This window comes from Panthera uncia, chromosome E3 (assembly GCF_023721935.1).
Source record: "Panthera uncia isolate 11264 chromosome E3, Puncia_PCG_1.0, whole genome shotgun sequence".
Lineage (NCBI taxonomy): Eukaryota > Metazoa > Chordata > Mammalia > Carnivora > Felidae > Panthera > Panthera uncia.
In genome coordinates, this window is record NC_064815.1 from 34,751,166 (window position 1) to 34,771,585 (window position 20,420).

Below are 20,420 nucleotides of genomic sequence, written 5' to 3' on the forward strand. Positions count from 1 at the left end.
GCGGGCCCCGGGGCGGGAGCGGCGGCAGCAGCCCGCCGGCCCGGAGGCGCGCCCCGAGAGCGGCCGGGCGCTGGCCACGGGCCCAGGAGCCTCTTACCTCCTGCCGGGCCCGGCCGCCCGCCCGGACCCCGAGCCTGAACCCGACCGGCAGCTGCCAGAGCTCGGCCCGCTTCTGTCCTGGACTGCAGAGCCCGAGGATTATGGCCCCCCGGTTTTCCCGGACAGCGCCTGCCTCCGTGTGCCCGGCTTCAGCCACAGCCAGCACAGGAGGCCCGAGGTCGACTTCTTCCCTTGCTTCCCCTCGGCCTCGGTGGGCGAGCTGACGCTGGAGGTGGGTCCCGAGGACGCGGACCGGCCCTCGGACTTCAGCCAGACGTGCCCCCTAACGAGCGAGCCCGCGGCGTGTCCGGAGGACGGCCCCCGCCTGCGAGCCGTGTTCGATGCCCTGGACGGCGATGGAGACGGCTTCGTCCGCATCGAGGACTTCGTGCAGTTCGCCACGGTCTACGGGGCAGAGCAGGTAACTAGGCGAGCGCGCCCGGGCCCAGCCGTGGTCGGGGAGCGAGCGGCTCATACCGGCCGGCCCGCGCTCTCCTTTCGGGACTTCTTTGCTCGGCTCTGCCTGAATTTCCCTGGACTTCCTTTCCTGCCTTCCAGGAGCTTCTGTTCGAGGGAGTCACCTTCTCTCCCTGCGCGCCCCCCCCCCCCCGCCCGCCCCGCACCACACCAGCTGGTTTTTCCCAGACGGAGAGGCGCTTCTGGCGTGGGGACATGCCCCCGGCCCTTCCCGCCGCCGAGGGTCACGCTGATGGACACCTGTTTTGAGCACAGTTACTTCACCGTGCGTGGTTGGCAGTGTTCCTCCTGGGCCGTGGTTTACTGTTCGGGACACCGTGGTCGCTCAGAGTTTTCGTGTCTAACCCTCTGTGTCCGAAGGAAGGAAATACACCCCAGGGGAAGGGAATGGGCCCTAGAGCCGGGTGGGGCAGTGCAGACTGGAGAACTCCGCCCCTCTAGGAGGTGAGCGGTGTAGACGGGTGACCAGGATGCACAGGGCCGTGTGTCAGTGGGCCCACCCGGCCTCCAGGGCTGCGGCTGCTCCGGAGGAAGGTGGGCCTCAAGGTTTGTCCTCCCCGTGTCTCGCACTTAGGGACGTTTAGGTCAGGGTTGTGTGTTCTGACATCCCATAGGTTACTGGCGTCCGCTTTTAAAGACTTTACTTAGTCGTGGGAAGTCCCTACAAGGTTGATTTGCCAGTTTTTACATTTTATTGACTTCTCACACGTGCACGAGTTTGGTAAGTGGGTGTTAGGGTTAGGGCTAGAGGTTTCTAAGAAAAGAGGTAAAGTTGACACCGTGCTGTTTAGGGTGTCAGTTATAACATTTACGAACCTTTATAGGGGACCCATGTGTCCCCCTGAGTATCCACAGCGTGCCTTGAGCTGTAAAGACCTGGGTCCTGAATCAGCCCGGGAAGAGGTGCGCGTCCCTGTGGGCATCCTGAGCGTTGGCGTCAGTGTCCTGCCTGCATTTAGCTCTGTGTTGGAAGACGTTGCTGAGGATGGGCCTCCCATCTCTTAGTGTCTCTGTGTCACTGGCACAGAGACATCATAGGACTGGCATTTTCCTGTATTGGCAGCGTGGACTGTGATTGCTGGTTCAGTTTCGTTTCGTTTCTTTTCTTTTCTTTTTTCTTTTCTTTTCTTTTCTTTTCTTTTCTTTTCTTTTCTTTTCTTTTTTTTCTTTTCTTTTGTATGTGTATTTATTTTGAGAGCAGGGAGGCAGAGAATCCCAAGCAGGCTCCGCGCGGTGCGAAGAGCCAGATGTGGGGCTTGATCCCACGAACCATGAGATTGTGACCTGAACCGAAATCAAGAGTCTGATGCTTAACCGGCTGAGCCACCCAGGGGCCCCTTGTTCAGTTTCTTTTGATGCTTTTCCTTCATGCCACTGGGCTGGAGGACACCTCGGCATCCTTGGTTGTCGTGTGTGTGTGTGTGTGTGTGTGTGTGTGTGTGTGTGTGACTAGTGCCATGTGTCTCCTCCCCAAACATACCCTTCCTCTTTACACCAAGCAGCGATTTTAGAGAAATACAACATTTGATCTTGTTACCATAACCTGACTCTGTGGCTCGTGTGAAGCTCGTGTATGTTTTCACTGGAATACTGCCTTTTTCTGAAGTGGTGGTAAGCAGGTGGTTTTCATGTCACTTCACGGGTAAGGAACCGGAAACCCAGGAAGGATGAATCACTTTCCCAAGACCTGACAGATTGTCAGTGCTCCAGCAGGGACTCTCACTAGGTCTTTTGAGTCGTAATCTTTAGGTGGCTCTCACCTTACTAGATTTGGTGGCTCAAAGTGTTTCCACAAAGTTTCGTGTTACTAACTGCCATAAAATCCGTTTCATTTGAGAAGCGCCTTTTGTAATTGTCCTTGTCTATCACAGTGGGAAAAACTTGGGTGCTATTTGGGGTTGAGCTTTCTTGTGATCACAGAGTAGAAATGAGTCAAAATTCTTTGCTCTTATAGCTCCTGGTGGAATTTTAAATTTGGCGTCAAAGCCAGACGACTTGGGGTTTGGGGGAATGGGCGAGGATCCGGAGATCGCTCGTGGCATTGCCCCTTTGGTCTGCTGGCCCAGACTGTGCTGGGTGTGATCTCAGCTTGACTTGGACAGACTTCCTGGGATGGTGGAGGAGAGCTCTTGTTTTGGAGCAGATAATTTACGGAGTAACGAAAGGTTGATTTTTGTGTCTGTGTAAGCTTTAAGCTTTGCTAGCCTTTATTATGACTCAGGATTGCTTTTTCCAAGTCTGATGTCAGAATGCATTATAGAAGAGCAAAGAAAAGAAGTATTTTCTGATAGTGAAGTCGTTTGAGGAAAAGTGAAGATTTCTGCCTCATGATGAATATTTTTAAACTTTTAAATGAAAAGTCTTAAACATGTTCAAAGATAGAGGGAATGGTTTAGTGAAACCCCCCGCCCCAGTTGCTCTAGTCTTGGCTAATCTGTCAGCTCCCTCTTTCACACTGTGTGGGAAGTGCACACCTGACATTAGATTCCATCTGTATGTATTTCAGCGTGTCTCTAAAAGATAAGGATTCTTTTTTTAAACACTTGTGATTAAAAAAAAAAAAAAAACCCTAGGAACAGATAAGGTGGATAAGAGCAATAACGATAAGTTTTTGTACTTTCCACCTTGAGATTTCAAAATATTGAGTGCATGAGACTCTTACCCTGGTCACATTATGGTCTTTGATGATAGCAGCTCATTATCTTGATTATTGTCAAATTTTCAAAGGTAGCACGTTGAATAATCTGTTTATGAAGGAAGCATTTTAAATTATTTAAGCTGATTATCTGAATTTTTAATGGAAGCAGCTCCTATTTATAATACAGAAGGCTTTTGTGTCCCTCTTTCTTTAGTAATGTCATGGTGTGTTTGGCTCCCCTTACATCATCTGGGTGGTAGATCAGGTGTGGTGTAACATAACACAGTGTTAGTTATCAGCAGAGGGAAGGAGGAAAAGGACTGTAGTGGAGCTTTCTGGTTGTATCTTACTGAGGCGGGAATTCATAGGCACTAGTCGTGAAGTTGGAATAGGTTATTTAAAAAACAATTTTTTTTTTAAATTTTTTTTTTCAACGTTTTTTTATTTATTTTTGGGACAGAGAGAGACAGAGCATGAACGGGGGAGGGGCAGAGAGAGAGGGAGACACAGAATCGGAAACAGGCTCCAGGCTCCGAGCCATCAGCCCAGAGCCTGATGCGGGGCTCGAACTCACGGACCGCGAGATCGTGACCTGGCTGAAGTCGGACGCTTAACCGACTGCGCCACCCAGGCGCCCCAAAAAACAATTTTTTTTAACATTTATTTATTTTTGAGAGACAGAGAGACAGAACATGAGCGGGGGAGGGGCAGAGAGAGAGGGAAACAGAATCTGACACAGGCTCCAGACTCTGAGCCGTCCGCACAGAGCTGACACGTGCTCGAACTCAGGAACCGTGAGATCATGACCTGAGCCGAAGTAGGACGCTCAACTGACTGAGCCACCCAGGCATCCGTGGAATAGGTTATTTTTAAGGCCTCAACCATTTCTGAAGATTCTTCATTGACATGACCCCTTCATACTAAGAGGGCTGATGCTTTTGTAGCCACTAGCAACTCATCCTAAAACAGAATTGGCAAAATAAATTCCAAGAGTATTGTAAGAAAGGATTGGTTTCTTTTGGCTTTACTTTTGAAAGGAATTAATTACCACTGTAAAGATTATCTTCATGTTTATTACTACACTCACTTCAGCATTTACATTTAATAGTTACTGATCCTTTCCAGAGTACCTACACATTGAAACACTGAATGCCCTTCACTGACCTTGTAGGCACTGTCCTCTTCAGTGCTTGCATGAGTAGGCTGCTGAAGGAAGCGTTGATGCTCAGGTCTCCCTGCTTCTTGTTCCTGCCATGCTGCTGGAGGGCAGTTGGAAGTCACTAGAGACACGGCCGCACCTTTCAGTTGCCTCAGTGTCCTTCCTGGTTTCTTTCCTAGCCTTGAATTTGAGTGTGGGTGTATCTGTGTACATGAGAGAGAATGAATGCCGGTGTGTGAGCAGGTGCATGTGGGAGCTGGTGTGGGGTGTGCGTGCATACTTCTGGGTCTGTGTGTTGGATGAATTACTAAAAGGCAGATGAGGTCCCTTTCTGTGCTTGGATCACAGGCAATTTTGCTAGTGTTTTAAAAGCATCTTTTTCATATTATAAAAGTAACACATGCTTATTAAAAATTGTGAAAACAAAGTAATGTAAAAGATAAAACAAAAAAAAGTGACCAATAATCCTATTTTCCTGAGAAAAAATATCACTAACATTTTAGTGTATCTCCCTACAGACTTTTTTGTACACACAAGCACACACATACGCAGAGCTTTGTACACAATTGAGATCACAGTGGGTAAAAGCTAAATTATTTTTATAGATGTTCATTGTTTAAAAACATGAGACTAAGTCATATCAGTAAGCAAAATAAGGAAAATAAAAACCACCTATAATTTCACCACCCAGAGTAACTACTTAAAATTTTTAAATGTAAATTAAAATATATGTAATGAATGCTTCATTGTACAAAAACGGTGTAATTCCCATGTCTGTTATTCTGAACCCACTTTTTGACCTGTTTTTGAAATTAAAGATCTCTGATACCAGTTTACTTGTTTCCAGGAAGATTCAGAATTGTTAGGCGTTATTCCCACACAGAAACTGACATATAGGAAGAATTTAATTCCATGTAGACCGCACAGACAATGTTGTAAAGCACACCAGGCTCATGAATTGCTTCCCTTCCAAATACTTATTTGTTTCAATTCCAGAAACAGGGTCCAAACATTAGTTAAAATTGAAATATCAGACACAAGAGTTAGGCATCCACTGAAGACTATTATGTGGTCCTTAGCAGTGGTTATTACAAAGTTACCAAAGTAATTTAGATTAGTGCTTCTGATGGAATGAATTGTATACCATTATTATAACTGTGAAAATTGTCCATGTGGAAAAGTTTTGAAGGAAATACTAAAAATTAGTTGTAGTATTTGTATGTATATGTATATGTAGTGTGTGTATTGGGGAGGTATATTTGTAGAAGGGGGTGAGTGGTGGGGATGGGCTTGGTTTCATTTGAGGTACGGGCCACATTTTCTGTTATGTTTACTGATTTTACTTTGGAAAGTAGTGTCTGTATATGTATCACAAATTTCAAACCATATAAAAAAGAGTCTAGTAAAAATTTTATTACAATCTTTAGAAATAGAAAATTACACCCTAAAGATAAAATACTTACATGTCTTATTTTGACTCAGTTAAGGCTTTAGATCAAAATACAAAAACACACCTAAAGAAACTCAGATTTTTCTGAGGAACTTTTTATAGAATATTGAATTAGCATGTTCAGACGCTTATCGAAAATAGACTTAATTTCTGTGGATATTTGGAAAAATGCATATTAAAAATGCCTGTAATTCTTAAAGGTTGGCTACTAGGTGGGATGGTGCTTTCATCCATGTCTAATAACATAAGTAATTCTGAGAGCTTCCTGGTGAAAAGAATTGCACTGTAATTTTTGAAAGTTCTTGAGAGTGGTAGAAATGATTCAGTATCATGGTTAGGGAGGAAAAGAAATTTTTTCTGTGGGTACAGTTTTATTTTTCTGTCCAAATATTTAATGCTTGTTTTAGGCAAGTTGGTATTACTCTGGTTATGATCTAGCTAATTTTTTAAAGACCCATGCCTTCAGAAGGATTTAAGAATATACAGCTCCTGGAATTCTAGTTTGTTAAATGATCTATTTTACTTTTTCTTCTGTTGGATAATTAAAAAAAAAGTTTACAGAAGTTTTACAGCCTTCTGTGCTGAAAGCTAAATCATCCTGCTGTAGTCAAAAGTGAGCTTGTCTGTTAAGATCTCTGTTTTGAGCTAGAGTTCCATGGGATTGGGAATTTATGCTGTTGTATCAGAGGCTTTAATGATTCATTGTTCTTTTTCATTTCACATAATCTGTTCTCACTTCTCTTTAACCAGCTCAGATTATGATTGATGTGTGGTACCGGCTGCCTAAGTTTGTTTATAGGTAGGTGGTTTATATGTTCAGACAGGAGGAATTGTTCAGCACTTTAAGGACCATTATTGCCCTAAATCATTGGGTCAGTAACAAAACAATGTGCTTAGCATTTTACCGTCTTGAGCAACCTAGGGGTGTTTTGTAAACAGTTTGATTAAGCTGCCTGCCAGTGACTCATTAACTGAATATATCTATATATTATATATATATATATATAATATATAGATATATTCTTCAATAGATTTTATTTTTAAGTAAAAATACCCACCTAACGTGGGACACAAACTTAACAACCCTGAGATCAAAAGTTGCATGCTCTACTGACTGATCCAGTCTGGCACTCTTGAGTAGTCATATTTTTAAAAGTTAAATGTAATTTAAATTTTACTAATAGATTATCCATAATGAAAGGAATTAAAAGTCCACATGGACTAGAGACATTAGTGTTTCCTTTGAAAGCCTGCTAAAGTACATTTTAAAAAGTTCAGCCAGTGAGAGAAATTTTTTAAAACGTTTATTGATTTTTGAGAGAGAGGGAGACTGTGTACTGGGGAGGGGCAGAGAGAGAGAGAGGGACAGAGGATCCAAAGTGGGTTCTGCACTGACAGCAGAGAGCCCGATGCAGGGCTTGAACTCAACGAACCGTGAGATCATGACCTGAGAGAATGTTTTTTAACTTGAAATACAGATGAGGGATGGTAGAAGGCTGTGAGTTTCGAGTGAGGTCTGAGCAGAGCGTAGCCAGTTTCTGGTTCTCCTCAGAGCACTGATCATGTTTATGGGCTAAGTGTGGGGTCCAGTCCCTGGTCTCCCTGATCATATCTGTGGAGGAACCTCAGGTTTTCATCTAGAAGGTGAGAGAGCATAGCCAGCCTAACACATCTCTTTGGCCCCACTGTGTTCTCCAGTAGGGGTCTCAGTAAGTTTTTTTAAAAACACAAGATAAAAGACTGATGTAAAAACTCTTGAAAGCCAAAGGGGGAAAAAAAAGACAACCTGGTAGAAAAATGGAGATGTGAAGACATCCCACAGAAAAAGATACACAAATGGTCTTGAAACATATGAAAACATACTCAGCTTCACTCATGATGAGACAGATAAATGCAAATTAAAATCACTTAGATAGCATTTCTCACTCATCCTGTTGGCAAAAATGTCAAAGCTTGAACACATTCTGTTGGTGAGGCTGTTGGGAAATAGGCATGCTCTCATATTGCTGGGAGGGTGCAAAGTGGCACGGCCCTTATCAAGGGGAATTTGCAGGATCTGCAGACGTACTGACCCTTTTGCCTTAACAGTCCCACTTCTAGTAATTTACCCCGAGGATGTACCTCCACAGATAAAAATATCAGGTGCACACAGTATTCATCGCAGCATTACCTGTGAGTAAAATATGGAAACAACTGAAATGTCCATCCAGGAAGAGTGAACTGAGGTTTGTTCAGGAAACAGAGCTGTGCAGCTGCAGAGATGGGGGGGGGGGGGCATTACTACAAACTGGTAGGGAGTGATGTCCGACATGCAGTAAGTGGAAAGAAAGTACAAAGTAGAATGCATAATTTGTGGTGAGAAAGAATGGTTATTATGTGATTCCCCTGCTAGGTGGCTCCTAGAGGAGTCAGACCACATAGCTGGAAAGGAGAATGGGGCTGGAGGGGAGTTAGTGTTTAATGGGGAGAGTTTGAGTTGGGGAAGTTGGAAAAGTCCCAGAGATGGATAACGGTGATGGTTGTGTAACAACGTAAATGTACTTAATGGCATAGAACTGTATACTTAAAAATAGTTAATTTACCACAACAAGGATGCCTCCGTTAGGCATCCAACTCTTGATTTCAGCTCAGCTCATGAACTCCCAGCTCATGGGGTCAAGCCCCACACTGTGCTCTACGCTGGCAACGCAGAGCCTGCGTGGGATTCTGTCTCCTTCTCTCTCTGCCCTTCCTCTACTTGCTCTCTGTATCTTTCTCAAAATAAATAAAAATAAACTTAAAAAAAAAAAGGTTAATTTACCACAATTAAAAAAAAAAAAGGAAAAATAAGATGAGGGATCTGAGATGCAAAACCCTAAGTGAATGACTTTAGCTCAGAGGAAGGGGAATCGACAAACAGAATAAGAAACCAAACCTCAGGGTGTCTGGCCGGCCCAGTCGGAAGAGCGTGTGACTCTTGATCTTGGGATCATGAGTTTGAGCCCACGTTGGGTGTAGAGATTACAAAAAATAAACTTTAAGAAAGCAAGCAAGAGGGGCGGGCGCCTGGGTGGCTCAGTTGGTAAAGTAGGTTTTTGTATTCACAGGCCCCAGGACAGGCCTAGGCCAGCAAGATCTGACTATAAGGAGGTCAGGGTGGTGGGTGGGGGGGGGGGGGGGGGGTTGGAAAGAAAGAATGCAAAATTAGAAGAGGAAATAAAATGTATATATTTGTTTCTTTTTGCAAAAAGAAATCTAGGAAGGATAGATGAGAAAGCAATTTAAAAAACTTAAGTGGGTGGGGACAGGTTGTAAGGTATATATGGGTGGGAGTGAAACTTGTTTGAGTCTGCCTTTTTATATATTTTTGAGTTTTGAGCCATCCATATATTCTACATATTAAGAAAACAAATTAAGACAATGATATAAACCAAACTGAATACACATAGGAGCAAAGGAAACCGAAAGTGAGTTGAATTACTAATATAACCACGTAAGAAAGATTAATTCACAGGTCATGAACACAGTACTCTGTATTCCTTTAGTGGGTTGTATTTAAAAGAAAAAAAAGAACTACAAAGAAACTTAATACAAAGTAGGTTTGTTGTTGATAGATCAGCATAGAAGTTCTGAAATCTCTTTGGCTGTATGTCAGAGCAAACAAGTGTACTGCTTCTGGGAACCAGGGTTCTCTGGGAGGAAGGAGGTAAAAACATTTTATGGAGGGGCACCTGTGGCTCAGTCGGTTGAGCCTCTGACTCTTGATTCTCTCTCCCTCTGCCCTGTCCCCCCACTCATGTTCTCTCTCTCCCTCTCTCTAAAATAAAATAAAAAATAAAATAAAAAAAATATGTTGTAGGAAAGGTGAGGGAGAGCCTGTTGTCTTGAGATTTAAACTGAGGGTATCGGTATGAATACGTGATTTAAAAAACAATTCCTAGCTCTGTCTTCTGAAAGAGTTTAGGAACAGTGACACTCCAGTAGCAGTGAGGACACTTAGCCCCCCAGATACCGGTTACAAACACCATTTCCTACTAAAGCACTCAGGGGCCCTCGGAGAAGTGACTTACTTCAGGTTTGGGGCAGGCAAAATTCAATGCGAGCCTGGATTATCTTGTACCAGAAAGCAAGGAAGTGTTCAAAAATTGATAGGGACGTGTCAAAAATGGAGCAGCTTCAATGGGTTCCCAGTGGGCAAATCTGGGACATTGGGAGTGTCAGCAAAGAGTAATGATGATAACAGATACATCGAATTTAAAAAGTCTGTGGCATACAGTGAGTAACAACCAGTCCTAGTCACACTCCAAAGGAGGTGCGTAGTTCCTTACAAATGGCCTTTGAAGGAGAAAGTGACAGATTTAGAGAATCAGTGTTTTGTTGTTGTTGTTGTTGTTGTTGTTGTTGTTTGTTTTTTTGTGGGGGGAATCAGTGTTTTGTGATGACCAAGGTAATTATTGATTCAAGTGAGGATCATCAGTGGTTGCCAAAAACAGTCTGAAGTGTCATTCCACAGATGATTGATTCCAAAGGTAAAAAGTCCTTACATTTGGAGAAATATGTCAGACTCTACCTTGACCAGGTGATCAAACTCTGACTTCCCAGTAATGGAGATTACATTGCCCCTTGAGGGGATACAGTGGTGGGGGCGGGGATGTGTGTGTCCACATTCTTGCCAAAAATGCTTAACCTGAGTCAAGTAATGAGGAGTAACCAGATAGCCCAGAATGTAGGGCATTCTACAGTTGCCTGGACACTTGAAAATATCAGTGTCATAAGAAGGGTGGGGGCCCATCTAGATTGAGGAGGTGAGAGAATTGTAACAACTCGTGACTGGTTCTTGATTAGAAACTGGTTTAAAAGGAAACAAAACAAGTGTGAATGCCATTATTGGGACGACTCGGAAAATTTGAATATAGATGAACTTGGGATCAGTGGTCATAATGGTATTACAATAGTAGGAGGACGGTCCTTGTTCTTAGGAAATACACGCTGAAAGGGTTTAGGGAGGCATCGTGATGTCTGTACCTTAATACAATTTTTTAAAGATTTAATGATTTTGTTTTTAAGTAATCTCTATACCCAGCGTGGGGCTTGAACTCAAGACCCGGAGATCAAGAGTTGCATGCTCTACTGACTGAGCCAGCCAGGTGCCCCTCTGCAGCTTATTTTTAATAGTTCCACAATTAAAGTGCAGGTGTGTAGAAAGAGATACAAAGCAAATGTGGAAGGACATTAATAATTGAATATAGAGGAGGGATATACAGATGTTCTTTGTGTTCTTCTTTGAACTTTACAGTGGGTTCACTTCAAAATAAAAAGGGAAAGTACCATATGGGAAGTTCATTGAGGATAACCTGTACTTCATCTTGTACTGTACGTTAGATTGTGTGTCCTTTACCAATACCCGATATAACCCTGAAACCCTTTGTTCTCAAACATGTTTTAAAAGGAATGTTAGGGGCACCTGGGTGGCTCAGTCGGTTAAGCGTCCGACTTCAGCTCAGGTCTTGATCTCGAGGTCCGTGAGTTCGAGCCCCGCATCAGGCTCTGGGCTGACGGCTCAGAGCCTGGAGCCTGTTTCCGATTCTGTGTCTCCCTCTCTCTCTGCCCCTCCCCCGTTCATGCTCTGTCTCTCTCTGTCTCAAAAATAAATAAAACGTTAAAAAAAATTAAAAAAAAAATAAAAAAATAAAAGGAATGTTACACACGCACACAGGTTTTACTTGTTATTAACTTCACAGCCAAGGTAGCATTTATTGATTGACAGTTACACAAGGTATGAAAGGACCCTTTCCTTTGACACAGGGGTTGAAATGGGAAATTAACAATAGCTGTATGTTGAAACCTTATTTATGAATGGATGGTGCTTCCCCAAGAGATGTAAATATCTTGTCCAGTGTACAGATTCCCTCAGAACGAAATTTATAAAGAGCTCTCTTTTTCCCTCCCTCCCATTATTCAAATGGATAAATCCATGTTTGAATAAATACGTGAAAGGAGCTTTGAAATACTTAGGGTGTCTAAAAATTAATTTCCTGTTGCAGGGTAACTTTATGTATTTTCTGCTTTGCATTTTGTCTGGGTGTGAAAATGTTCAGTTAGATGCTGTTGTAGAGAATGAGGTGTCTCTGATGGGGTGTTGCACGTAGAAGTCCTGAGGTCATTTTGTTGTGGATTTAGGTATCAACAAAGTACAGTAAAACTGGATTTGTGGTTTGGGTTGTGCTTATGCCACAAATATGTTAACCATATGGTTAACTATGTACTGTGACCTTTTAGTGATGGTCAGTCCTTGCTGGGCTTGTTAAAGCCCTGGACTGCTGGTTCATAAACTCTTTGTCTTAGACACTGTACATTGTGATCTCCCTCTCTCTCTCAAAATGAATAAACATTAAAAAAAATTAAATATTAATCCATTACATGTTAACATTAATGACAATTTGTTTTTGAGAGAGCACACAGGGGAGGGGCAGAGGGAAGGAGGGAGAGAGGAAATCTTTTTTTTTTTTAATTTGTTTTAATGTTTATTTATTTTTGACAGAGAGAGAGAGAGAGAGCGAGCGAGCATGAGTCAGGGAGGGGCAGAGAGAGAGGGAGGCACAGAATCTGAAACAGGCTGCAGGCTTTGAGCTGTCAGCACAGAGCCCGACGCAGGGCTGGAACTCAACATCAGTGAGATCATGACCTGAGCTGAAGTCAGATGCTCAAACGACTGAGCCACCCAAGTGCCCTGAGAGAGGAAATCTTAAGCAGGCTTCATGCTTAGTGCAGAGCTTGACATGGGGCTTGATCTCACTACTGTGAGGTCATGACCTGAGCCAAAATTAAGACTCAGACACTTAACCAAGTGAGCCACCTAAGCACCCCAACATCAATGACATTTTTTTAAATTAAAAAAATATTTTTATTTTTTTATTAAAAAAGATTTTTTTTAATGTTTATTCATTTTTGAAAGAGAGAGAGCACAAGCAGGGGTGGGGCGGAGAGAGAGGGGTGGTGGGGGGCACAGAATCCGAAGCAGGCTCCAGGCTCTGAGCTGTCAGCAGAGAGCCCGACGTGGGGCTCGAACTCATGAACCGTGAGATCATGACCTGAGCCGAAGTTGGATGCTCAACTGACAGAGCCACCTAGGCACCCCTAAAAAAAATTTTTTTTTAAACATTTATTCATTTTTGAGAGAGAGAGTGTGAGCAGGAGAGGAGCAGAGAGAGGAAGACACAGAATCTGAAGCAGGCTCCAAGCTCCGAGCTGTCAGCACAGAGCCTGATGCCAGGCTGGAACTTGCAAACCATGAGATCATGACCTGAGCTGAAGCCAGATGCTTAAGCAACTGAGTCACCAGGTGTCCCGTCAATGACATGGTTTTTTTTTTTTTTTTTGATTAAAAAGAAATTTGGGGGGCGCCTGGGTGGCTCAGTCGGTTGGGCGACCGACTTCGACTCAGGTCATGATCTCACAGTCCGTGAGTTCGAGCCCTGCATCGGGCTCTGGGCTGACAGCTCAGAGCCTGGAGCCTGTTTCAGATTCTGTGTCTCCCTCTCTCTCTGACCCTTCCCCGTTCATGCTCTCTCTCTGTCTCAAAAATAAATAAATGTAAAAAAAAAAATTTTTTTCAAATAAAAATTTTTTTTAATGTTTATTTATTTTTGAGAGAGAGCAAGAGACAGCGTGTGAGCGAGGGAGGGGCAGAGAGAGAGGGAGACACAGAATCCAAAGCAGGCTCCCTGCTCCGAGCCATCAGCACAGAGCCTGATGCGGGGCTTGAACTCACAAGCCATGAGATCATGGCCTGAGCTGAAGTCGGACGCTAAACCGACTGAGCCACCCACGCGCCCCCCCCCTCCATCAATGACATTTTTAATGAAAAATGCTTCCTAAAATAGTGAGAGGAGTGGCATTGTTTTACATTTTTGCAAGTCCCTTAAATGTCTGGCTTAATTGAAGAGAAGTAGATTCTTCTATCTGCTTCTGTGAGCAGTCTATGTGTCATGTGGCCTGCAGAAAACCCTGCTGTGCACTCGTGAGAGTGAGAGAGAAGAAAGCAGAGAAGGTCTTGGAGTGTCATGAACCTCATTTGGTCTTGCAGAGCACCCAGGACAGTCATGGTCCCTAGGACCCCTGAACACTCTTTGAGAACAGGTGTCTTAACTGCTGAAGTGACAGACTTGTTGCCTGATCTCACATGCTTGCACACATCAGGATCACCAGAGATCCTGTGAAAGCTTCTACATCCAGCCCAGGGTGTCTGGTGTGGGATCTGGTAAGAAATGTTTTCTTTTGTTTTTTGTTTTTTTTTCCTAAAGATGGGCACATAAATTTTATTCAACTTAAAAAAAAAATGTTTATTTACTAGAGAGAGAGAACCGGTGGGAGAAGGACAGAGAGAGAGAGAGAGAGAGAGACAGAATTGGAAACAGGCTCCAGGTGTGGGGCTTGAACTCACGAGTGTGAGGTCATGACCTGAGCTGAAGTTGGTTGCTCAACAGCCTGAGCCACCCAGGCACCCCGAGATGTGTTTCCGACCAGTTCCTGGTGATGCTGCTGCTCCTTGTCCTGGGTTCACGGCCAGAGAGCTGCTGATCTTGAGACTTTTGAAATGTTTGCATCTATTTATTTTATATTTTTATTTTTCCAGTTTGTGTTCTCTTTTTAAAATTTTTTTTTTTTTTTTTTTTTTTTTTTTTTTATTGTTTATTCTTTTCTGGTGGAGAGACAGAGCGTGAGTGGGGGTGGGGGGGGGGGGGGGGCAGAGAGAGGGAGACACAGAATCCGAAGCAGGCTCCCGGCTCTGAGCTGTCAGCACAGAGCCTGACGCGGGGCTCGAACTCACAGACCATGAGATCATGGCCTGAGCCGAAGTCGGTTGCTCGACCGACTGAGCCACCCGGGCGCCCCTGTGTTCTCTTGAAGCCAGCGCTCAGGCCTTGTGCAAGTACTGCCGCAGCAGGTGCAGCTGCTCTGTCCGCTGCTGCTGCTGCTTGGTCTTCGGGTTTTCCTCGTGTCTTCTTGCGCCGCAGATCAGGGGTTCGTACTTCTCACCCGTGTGGAATTTCCTGAGGTTCTCCTTCTGAGTCTGGTTGATGACGGTGAGAATGCAGGTGATGGATTTGCGAACAGCCCGGATCGTGGAGAGCTTGGAGGCCGCGCCGCCTGTCAGTTTGGCCACGCGAGGCTGGGACAGCTCCACCTTTAAGTCTTCGGCTGCTTGCCTAAGCACCTCCTCCTCCCCCTTCTTGCCTCACCTTAATCTTGGCCACGTCTGCACCCTCCACCTTCGCTGCCAATGGAAGAGAGAGTTTGCGTCTCTTTAAAGACCCAGTTCCATTTGAACATCACTCTTCCTCACTCTGTATTTACTCCGACATTAATTTCACAAATGTTTACTTGGGGCCCACTCTGCTGACCCCTCAGGAGGCCTCAGGGCTGCCCTCTGCCCTCACTGCTTTCTGTTTGGTAGAAAAGCAGAGGTGAAGCCAGGACTCGGAGAGGGAAGTCCACGTGCACCTTGGCCCACCTTTGCTGCTCTGTAACTTCTGCTTGCTGTGCTCGTTTCTGGTACTTGTTTTAATGTTATATTTCAGTTTAATGTTAATTTTTATCATGTGTAGTTTGAAAAGTCAAATGGGGTACTGCACGCTGCACAACAGGAGGTAGCTGTGGTCTCCTTGCCTTTCCCGATCCTGGACTCCTGGCTTTTTCCTTCTCGGGTTCTGTCCCCCAGGTTTAGATAGTTGCTGTTGTGTTTCTCTTGGGGAAGGTACACCCGCATATTTCCCTTCCGTCTCCTCTGTTCTTCAATGTAGTGAATCCTAATGCGGATTGAATAGACCTTTTGTGTTTGTTTTAATTGCAGATAATTTCCACAACTGCCCCATGTGGTGTGCCAGGAATACATTTCCTGCCTAATGCAAACTTCAGCTTCACCTGGAATCACTTTACATTGTTTTTTAATGGTTTTTTATTTTGAGAGAGACAGAGAGTGAGCATGACCAGGAGAGGGGCAGAGAGAGAGAGAGAGAGAGAGAGAGGGAGAGAGGGAGAGATAGAAAATCCCAAGTAGGTTCCACACTGTCTGCCCACAGCCTGATGTGGAGCTCGATCCCACGAACCTCGAGATCATGACCTGAGCTGAAACCAAGAGTCAGACATTTAACCGACTGAGCCACCCAGGCACCCCATTAGTTGACATTTTCACGTGTTCTGTTTTCCATGTACCCATCAATAGTTCTTGCTAGCCTGTCTGCTGGGGATCTCACCAGTCAGCATGAACTCTTGGACTTCCATTGTTGTGTCCTGGCCCCTCTTCTCATGCTGGGGCTTGTCTCCTCACCTCCAGCCTGGTGTCTACTTTTGGAGCACCTCTGCTCGTCTGTCCTGAGTCCGTATCCTGCCTGAGGTTCCATGTCAGACATTCACCCGGGCTTTTCTTGTCAGGTACGACACGTGATGCCCTTTCTACTTCCTGCACTTTGCTTGGTCATCTGGCATCCTCTCTGTGGCCATTATGTTACTGTGTTCTTTGCTCTAAGTGAGTGCCCACTTATCCATCCCCGTGCATCTTCCAGAAGGTCAGCGTCTCTCCTCTGGAGCAGTGTTTTTCCAGTGGACTTCCAGGAGGGAGTGGAGAGAAACCCGGGTTTTCATTCCGTTGAACTCTATTTAAGGCCATTTCTCTCCTCGACATCCTGCATGTGCGCCTGTCAAAACTGGCTCAGTGCTTGTCTCCCTGGCCTCACCATTGTCCGTGTTGTGGGTGGAGCAGGACTTACTAGTGTCCCACAGCTAGGGGACAGTGCCGGGACACAGACTGCTGCCCCTGTCCCTTCTCCCCTGATTATTGTCTGTGGGAAATCTGTGCCAACAAATGGTTTGGTTTGGGTTTCCTTATCTTGCATTTTGTGTGTGTGTGTGTGTGTGTGTGTGTGTGTGTGTAAGTTTTCACATTTTGACAAAGTCCACATGCATGAAATGAGGTTTTTGTAACTCTAGAATATTCCATCACATGGATGTACTAGGTATTTATTGTTTGTTTTCTCCACCAGGAGTAATGCCTGTATGCCTCCAGCTGTACAGATTAGTTGTCACAGCTTCTAGCAAGACCTAATTTTTGTGCTGGGAAGATTGAGGTTATTGTCTTGGGCTTCGGAATTGGAGGTATTTGGAAGAAGTGTAGTAAGGCTTTCTTAGCATTTTAGAGCTTTTCTGTGGCATAGTAGAGGAAGGAGGCAGAGCGTCCTTGGCTGTGTTGTGGGAAATCCCTCGTCTGATTCAGCAAAAGTTTCCTGTTACTGGTCTAAAATGTAGTCCCTGAGGGTCCCCTGGGGGACTCAAGTCGGTTAGGCGGTTAGGGATCTGACTCTTGATTTCGGCTCAGGTCATGATTGTGAGGTCCATGGGTTTGAGCCCCGTGTCGGGCTCTGAGCTGCTGACAGTGTGGAGCCTGCTTGGGATTTCCCCCTGCCCCGCCCTGTCCCTTCCCTACTCATTCCCTCCTTCTCTCTCTGTCTCTGTCTCTGTCTCTGTCTGTCTCTCAAATAAATACATAAATACATAAATAAATAAAACGAATGAATGAGTGAAGTCCCTGAAACTGTGAGTTGAGAAGCTGCCTGCTGCCTGCGTCTCCTCCCCCTATTCGGTTTGCAGGGGCCAGCGTGGCCCCAAGTGGTCACACTTGATGTGCTAGGGAGTGGAGTGTGTGGGGGCTGTTCTTTGAGGAGTGAGGTGCTATGGCCGATGCCACGCTGGCAGTGGCACTCCTGTGTCTATGTGAGGTCTTTGCCGACCCTCAGCGAGATGTCGCGTACGTTCAGGGAAGCACAGTGGTGTCGTTGGGGCCTTAGAGTCAGATCTGGGCTTTGTTTCACTCAGCAGATGTGCATGGTGGTGTTTATTGAGTATCTTCCTCGTGCCAGCCAGTGTCATAGGTGCTGGGGACAGATGATACGCCAGAGCAGCATGCTTCCTGTCCTTTCGGTAACTGCCAGCACTGCCAGGTGCTGTGAAAGAAAAGCAGAGATTATTTAAGGTTGTGTAACAGGGAGCCCGACCTAGTTAGGAGTTTCCCTCAGGGGAGTCCCTTTCTTTTTTTTCCTTTTTCTTTTTTTTGAGGTAACTCTTAAGCTGACGTTCTGAAGCTGAGTAGAATTAGTGAAGCAAAGGGTGGCAGAGGAAGGAGGGTCCCAGGTGTAGGTGCAGTGGGGAGAGGCCTGTGTGGGAGGAAAGAGGGCACAGAGCTGGAGGGGTGGAGAGGCAGGGACCTCGGCACCTGCTGGGGAATTCGGGCCTGTAGTCTCTGAGAGAGGGGTAGGTGATAGGATCTATTGTTTAGAGAGAGGGCCCAGTTAGGAGAGGACAGGAGTGGATGGGGGAGAGCAGTCGGGACCCCAGCACAGTCCCCTCACACAGGACGAGCTGTAGGTACGTGACTTCTGACAACATCGTTCACATCCGACCCTGCCTGTTCCACTCAGCATGCTGGCCACTCTCTTCATGGTCGTGGCTGCAGCTTCCAGTGTCCCGGGGTAGAAAGAGGACCCCGTCTCTCTGTCTCTGTTTAAGAAACTCCCCTGCGGTTTCCTGGGTCCACCGGCCCCCCACCCCTTCATTAGCCATGCCAGTTCACAGGTGCTTTCCAGCCAGGTCCCTGCACTGCATGGGGGTCGGGGGATTGGAGGCATTGCAGTTGGCTTGAACAGTGCCTCCCCAAGTGCTGTCCCTGGGCCTGTAGCAGCAGCAACATTGCCAAGAGAGCTGCCAGGGATGCAGCATTCACCTTGAGTGTGAGGAGTGTGGGCATCAGTGGTTAGACCAGTCAGCTTTGCTCTCTTGACCTGGCTACAGTCAGCCTTCCCTGCTGGGACCCCCCCTTGCCTCCAACACTGCCACTTCCCCTTTCCCCATTTTACTGTTCTCCCTAGCTTAGTGTTGTCTACAGATTCCATATTTTACTTATTCTCCTATCTGTCATCTCTGTCTCCATTCCCACCCACGTGCCACGAAGGTGCCTGGCAGGCCTGGCATGGAGCAGTGCTCCTGACTGTTTATTACTGAGTCAGATGAATTAAAGAAGGATTGAAGTCTGTCGGCAAGGGAGAAGTGGAGAGTGGTGTTGGAAACCAGCCGGCAGTGACCACTGGTGCCATCCGGAGACCCCACTGGACACCTTGGGAAAACACCATCGACAGGGTCCAGCAGGAGGTGTAGGGCATGCAGGGAGTGACAGGGGGAAGGAAGGCTGAGGGGCAGGGGGCCGTAATTATTTTAAGATAGGCAAGGGGGCCCTCCCATGTTGCTCAGCTGCTGTAGGCCTCTCTCTAAATGAGGACCCGGGACGCCTGGGTGGCTCAGTCGGTTGAGCGGCCGACTTCAGCTCAGGTCATGATCTCGCGGTCCTTGAGTTCTAGTCCCGCGTCGGGCTCTGTGCTGACAGCTCAGAGCCTGGAGCCTGCTTCAGATTCTGTGTCTCCCTCTCTCTGACCCTCCCCTGTTCATGCTCTGTCTCTCCCTGTCTCAAAAATAAATAAATGTTAAAAAAAATTTTTTAAATGAGGACCCTAGGGGAACCTGATTCACAGGTGGTTGTGAGCAATGAACCAGGCAGGTATAGCACTTAAACCCTTCCTGACATTTGGGGAGTGATGTTAGTTTATTGTGTGTGTGTGTGTGTGTGTGTGTGTGTGTGTGTGTGCGCGCGCACACACTTTTTTAAAGGTTTCTTTATTATTATTAGTTTTTAACAATCTCTACACCCAACGTGGGGTTTGAACTCACAACCCCGAGATCAAGAGTTGCTCACTCTTCTGCTCGAGCCAGGCAGGCACCCCTTGGGGAGTGCTCTTTAAAGAAGTCTGCCTGATCAAGGGCTCACTGTGTGCAAAGCCGTGTTCTCTGGACTTTAATTCCCTTTTGGACATCCTAGGGGAACTTTAAAACACTGCATGTGTATTTGTGGCTTGTGACTCCAGAACTAGGCCCTGGGGTGGCTTGGGGTTACTGACACCATGTGTCGGTGTTGCTGATTGCCGACTGGGCACTAAGCTCTGGGCTGGATTTTTATGGGAGTTGCCAAAAGAAATTAGGAAACACGTTTCCTGCCTCCTGGGAGTTAATGGTTTGGGGGCTGTTTGAATTGGGGTAGGAAGAGTAAATACTTTTCTTTTTCTTTTAATGTTTTATTTATTTTAGAGAGAGAACGCAAGGGTGCACGTGGGAGAGGGGTGGAGACAGAGAGAGGGACAGATGCAGGGCTCGAACTCTTGAACTTTGAGATCTTGACCTGAACTGAAGTCGGGTGCTCAATCCACTGAGCCACCTAGGTGCCCCAGTACTTTCTAACTTTTAAAAGGAGATTTGGGGCACCTGGGTGGCTCAGTCAGTTAAGTGTCTGACTTCGGCTCAGGTCATGATCTAATGGTTTGTGAGTTTGAGCCCCGCATCATGCTGTCTGCTTTCAGCAGGAGTCCACTTCAGATCCTCTGTCCCCCTCTTTCTGCTCCCCCTATGCTCGCTCGCTTGTGTGCTTTCTCTCTCTCTCTCTCTCTTTTGAAAATAAACATTAAAAAAAAAACAAAGGGAGGCTCTATTTCTTGTCTGTGGTTTTTGTGTGTTTGTTTTTG

At 45.8% G+C, this 20,420-nt stretch overlaps 2 protein-coding genes across 2 annotated transcripts in view; one reads left to right on the forward strand and one right to left on the reverse strand.

Annotated features, from left to right (window-relative positions):
• Window position 1: 1 nt before the first annotated feature.
• The window catches only part of RAB11FIP3 (RAB11 family interacting protein 3), a gene marked incomplete at its 5' end in the record, with an annotated part of 83,710 nt that continues 63,291 nt past the window's right edge, over window positions 2-20,420 (forward strand). The window contains one exon of the mRNA XM_049639135.1: window positions 2-520. Within this exon, the coding sequence (XP_049495092.1) occupies window positions 2-520 (519 nt within the window). The remainder of the gene's footprint in view (window positions 521-20,420) is intronic.
• LOC125928620 (60S ribosomal protein L35-like) lies at window positions 14,543-15,571 on the reverse strand. The gene is made up of 2 exons (XM_049639354.1): window positions 15,472-15,571; window positions 14,543-15,039 (listed from the first exon to the last, which is right to left on the reverse strand). Exons 1-2 carry the CDS (start codon window positions 15,569-15,571, stop codon window positions 14,720-14,722), a joined length of 420 nt encoding a protein of 139 aa, XP_049495311.1. The 3' UTR covers window positions 14,543-14,719.

Bases quoted from the DNA above. Each gene is read 5' to 3' on its own strand.
- LOC125928620 (XM_049639354.1), bottom strand. From the start codon at position 15,571: ATGCGGGTGTACCTTCCCCAAGAGAAACACAACAGCAACTATCTAAAC. The intron at 15,040-15,471 runs GCAAGGAGACCA...GATTAAGGTGAG, and splicing joins GGAGTCCAGGATCGGGAAAG to GCAAGAAGGGGGAGGAGGAG.